This window comes from Typha angustifolia, chromosome 11 (assembly GCF_048772165.1).
Source record: "Typha angustifolia cultivar Huaian chromosome 11, ASM4877216v1, whole genome shotgun sequence".
NCBI lineage: Eukaryota > Viridiplantae > Streptophyta > Magnoliopsida > Poales > Typhaceae > Typha > Typha angustifolia.
In genome coordinates this window covers 2586449-2591611 of record NC_133249.1, presented here as the reverse complement: position 1 = coordinate 2591611, position 5163 = coordinate 2586449, and the positions used below count along the sequence as shown (strand labels likewise).

At 40.0% G+C, this 5163-nt stretch overlaps 1 protein-coding gene across 1 annotated transcript; it reads left to right on the top strand.

The window, feature by feature from the left end:
• Positions 1-2950: 2950 nt before the first annotated feature.
• On the top strand, positions 2951-5163 carry LOC140770558 (cytochrome P450 71A1-like). Its single transcript, XM_073111798.1, has 2 exons — positions 2951-3961; positions 4501-5163. The coding sequence occupies exons 1-2, from the start codon at positions 3047-3049 to the stop codon at positions 5110-5112; spliced, it is 1527 nt and encodes a 508-aa protein (XP_072967899.1). The 5' UTR covers positions 2951-3046; the 3' UTR covers positions 5113-5163.

Below are 5163 nucleotides of genomic sequence, written 5' to 3'. Positions count from 1 at the left end.
ATGTTTCTTTTCCAAATCCTTTCTCTTCCCTCTCCCAAATCTCATTCTCTCCCACAAGCCACAATAGGCAATTAACTTGTTGGTCGCGCCCTCACCCTCCCCTCCTCCCTCTGTTACCTCTCACTCTCCTCCAACTATCTCTTTGGTGGCGTTGACCGAGTTTTTTCCCACCTCAGCATGAATTGCCTCTTCAACCATGCACTTGCCGACTGTAGATCCAGAGATCTTGGGGATGCTAGAGGAACAACCTCCTATCCGGCAGCAATCTCGTCCTCCCCTCGTCTTCCTCGACCTCAGCATGAACCTCGGTAGATTTGGAGATCTCAGGGACACTAGAGAGAATGCCGATGTCGAGAGTGATGGACGAAATGATTTTGCTCCCCAACGGCAAGGAAATGCTAATCATCAATAGCACGAAAGTAGGGACAACCGAGTGGGAGCTTGGTAACAATCTGCCCCTCACGACGGTCATTTGCCGCATCAGAAATCACACAGGAGTGCACTTCGATGTGCAAAGCATGACGGTGACTCCCTGACTTTACCACTCTTTGACGGTGCTGCTCCTCGATGGCCGTGTGCTCGTCGTCAGAAGCAACCCTCACGTGTACTACAACTTCTCTGACGTCAAGTACCCAACGAAGCTTAGCCTTGAGGGGTTCTCGCCTAGCCATCATGAGAGCAAGAGCTGGGACTCCATAACCATGGAGCTCCACTCCCGAAGCCTCGCCGTCACCGATACCTTGATCTCCGCCACCGCTTCGCCAACTTCGACGACATGTCCATTGCCGAAAGCCGGTGTTACTAAATATTGTTACTTAATATTACCTAATTCTGCTAGATTTGTGTATCTATTATATTATTTTTGTTAGTTTGATTAGAAAACGATGTATTACAGTATTAATTTTGGTCAAAAAATATTGTATTATCTTGTAAATGAGTGAATCAGGTTAGAATAAATGGGTTAATCATGTTATGTAAATAGATTGATCGTATTGTATAAAGAATACAACCCATTTATTAAATAGATTATGTCGTGCTATCAGTCTTAGAAATTTGATCCGTTTAATAAATGGGCTGACTTTGTATTTGTACTACTTTGATGTAACTCAAATTTAACCCGATTAGAATCTGATGATGCATCATTCATTATTTGATGTGATAGGTTTGGTTGAGAATTATTAACTCTTATCTTAGACGTTTGTGGTATCAAATTTAGTTTTCTTTCGTTTCTTTCCGTTGCAATCATGGTTTACACTATGGTTCTGTAAGTAATCACTTTTTTGCAAATGATAATAGAGTTTTTGATCAAACTAGACAAATTTTTTTTTTTTGCCAAAACAAATTATTTCTTAAATTACTATTTTTAAAAATACTGATTAATTTAATATTTTTGTTAGGGCTTCACTGAATTAAATTTCATTTAGTAATAAATTGAAAGAATATTCTATTTCGATTTTTTTTTTAAAAGTCTTCCTAAAAACTCAATTATTACATGCCAACAAGTGATTACGTACGGAACCATCACGTAAACAATGAATGCAACGGGAAGGAACAAAAGAAAACTAAATTTGATACCACAAATGACTAAGATAAGGTTAATAATTCTCAAAGAAATCCATCACCTCAAATAAGAAAACAAGAACGTCTGCTCCTATTTCTTTAGCTGGTAAAGAGTCGGTCACATTTGATGTGACGGCTTTTGGAGAGAACTATTAACTCTTATCTTTACTCACATGTGCTATCAAATTTAGTTTCCTCTGTTTTTCTCTTTCCCTTACGTTCATGGTTTACATGGTCGTTCCATAACCGTAACAATTTTCTTCTTCTTCTTCTTTCCTGAAAGTGCTGTTTCCGTGGACCTAATGTTGTTGGACCGCCAGCGCACCCAATTTCGACATATTTGAAAACCACACACGTCGACGTCCTTACTTTCCCCACCTTGAAAATAGTGGTAGCTTTGTCTGATACCGCTGTGCAGATATCGAAATGACTATCAAGCACCATCGATAGCACAGAAGTTGATGTACTTCATAATTTCTTGGAAAGCTTACAACCACGAGATAAACTTTGTGTGGTGCCACACCCGCTTCACATTTCACATGATGGGTGTCTTATTGTTCGGAATCCAATATGTTTCCATGCGTTCGTCCGTTATAGCACCGTCTAATAGAGTTGTCTTGCTTATGACTAAGAAGGTCATGAGTTTAATTTTAACCCTAAGTAATATTGTAAAAAAATTATTTGATGGTTTGACTCGATTCGGTTGATAGCTCGGCAGTATAGTTAGCTTGGAAGAACAGTTTGACAATGCAATGGCTTGGAGCAGGTCTCAGCGGCGTTTGATTCGAAGCAATTATTCGGCGACGCATATAGCTTGAACCCTAGACTAGACAGCTAAAAGTTCAGTGAGACCTAATGTGCCTCTGTATCTAAGGAGGGTTAGCCCTTTGTCCAACCCATATCTAACCTTCAGGCTCATGAATGATCAAAAAAACAAAAAAAAGTTGAGGGTTATCAGTCTATTCTAGTTAGTAATATTGGTAGACATCATTTCCATGACTAACAGAAATTATGTGATCAATTCTAATTTTAAATAATTATTATAAAAAAAAATTATTTGGTGATTTGAAGGTTTGATTCAACGGTTTAATTCGGTTGATAGCTCGACGGTGCTGTTGGCCTTGAAGAGCAGTTTCACAGCACAGCAGTTTATAACAAATTTTGACAATGTTTAGTTAAGAGTAATTATTCGACAACGCATATAATTTAAAATTTAAACTATGTAGTTTACTATAAACTAGCGCTAATAAGCTCCGATAGTTTAAAATTCTACTAAATTTTGTAGCTAAAAAAATTAACATAACCGAACCAAGCTTGAAGCTAGTTGAAGTTTAACTCAGTATATGTATTATAACACAGTTAGTTACAATGTTATCTTATAAAAATTCTACCTCGATGTACGCGTTCTCCGAGGAAGTTATAAAAGCCCTCGCCATTGCCAATCTCATACTACTCATTACCAAACTAAGTCATTAGGCAAGCAACGATGACACCTTCATCAGCTCAAATCCTTGTGATCACTTCTTTTCTCCTTCCTCTCCTCACCATCATATTCTTCTTCTTGAATCATGCCAAAGGCAAGACTCCGACGAAGGAATCTAAACCACTCCCTTTCCCACCAAAGCTTCCTCTCTTAGGAAACTTCCACCAGCTTGGCTCCCTCCCCCACCGCACCCTCCGGTCATTCTCCGATCAGTACGGCCCGGTAATGCTCATCCACTTCGGGCAAAAACCAACTATAGTAGTCTCGTCGGCCGACGCCGCTGAAGAAGTCATGAAGACCAAAGACATCAACTTCGCGAGCCGGCCGGAGTCTTACGTGGCGAAAGGTCTACTATACAACGGCAGCGACGTCGCCTTCGCCCCCTACGGCGAATACTGGCGGCAACTGCGGCGGATCTGCGTACTTCACTTGTTAAGTATCAAGCGCGTGCAATCCTTCAGTCGAGTTCGAGAAGAGGAGGTGGCGGTGTTAATCAAGAACATCTCAGCGTCTGCCTCTTCGGTTAACTTGAGCGACCTTGTCACCAGGCTCACGAGTGACGTAGTATGCCGCGTGGCGTTCGGGCGAAGGTACATGGATGAGGAGGGGGGTGCCGCCAAGATCCAAGCGACTTTACAGGAGTTCTCCACCTTGCTGGGGACGCTGGCGTTCAAGGATTTCACCCCGTGGCTGGGATGGATCGATCGATTGAGAGGGTTGGATCGGAGGGTGAGAAACAATTCCCGAGAGTTGGATGAGATCCTAGAGAAGGTGTTAGGGGACCACCACCGCACCAAGGAGGAAGGCGTCGTCCGGTACGAAGACGGTGATTTCGTCGATATCTTGCTGGCCGTCAACGAGAAGGACGAGAGCTTAGGCGTCACCCTGAGCAGGGAGAATATGAAGGCTATCGTCTTAGTAAGTGAAATCAGATAATTGACAAAATTATATTTTACACTCTTCCTTTTTTATGTGTTTATTATGCTTACAACCTACGTTTTCTACTTCCTCCATTTGACTCCTATATTTATCTTTATTCCTCCGAAGACACACTCCAAAATGCATATAGCATAACAAATCAAAACATTTTTTGTTTCCTTTAAAGAAGATTAAAATAACAAATATGCCCTCTATTGATCTTTTTAAGATCTTATCCTAAAACGCAAGTCATACATAATTCATGCATTTTTCTACCATTTGATGTCTATAGTTAAGTTAAAAATAATATTAGAGCAAGTTCCGACTAACTTTGGAGTAGGATAATAAAGGTTTTCTCTTTTTTCTTTCTTTTTTCTAAAAGAGGATAATAAAGAAAAGATCCTAGGATCACATAAAGTATGTCCGACTGAGTTTAAAATGTATATATATATATATATATATTGTAGATAATTAGCTATTTTGAAATTTAAGATCTTAAATAATTAGACTAATAATATATATTATGCTTTGTGTTGTAGGATATGTTTGCTGGTGGAACCCATACAACATCCGCAACAATTGAATGGGTCATGGCGGAGCTTCTCAAAAACCCTGAAGAGATGAAGAAAGTCCAAAACGAGGTAAGAGAGATTGTGGGGTTGAACGCAAAGGTTGAAGAGCATCTTTTAGATGAAATGAAGTATCTAAAAGCTGTGATTAAAGAGACACTAAGACTACATCCTCCTATTCCACTACTCGTCCCAAGAGAAACTATTAAAGACACCAAGTTACAAGGCTATGATATTCCAGCCAAAACTAGAGTTGTGATTAATGCTTGGGCTATTGGAAGAGACCCCAAGTCATACGAGAGGGGAGAAGAGTTTTGGCCTGAAAGATTTGTAAGCAGTATTATTGATTTTAAGGGTCAAAACTTTCAATTCATACCATTTGGTGCGGGGAGAAGAGGTTGCCCTGGAGTTGCTTTTGGTATGCCCGTTGTGGAGCTTGCTCTTGCAAATTTGTTGTACCATTTTGATTGGAAGTATTCCAATGTTATGGATAGAGAGTTCGTGGACATGTGTGAATCAAGTGGATTAGTAGCAAAGTTAAAGTCCAATTTGATTCTTGCACCAAAATCTTTTGGATGTTAGTTCTTTAGGCCTTGAAATATGGCCAATTCTAAAATATGTACTCCTCTTTAA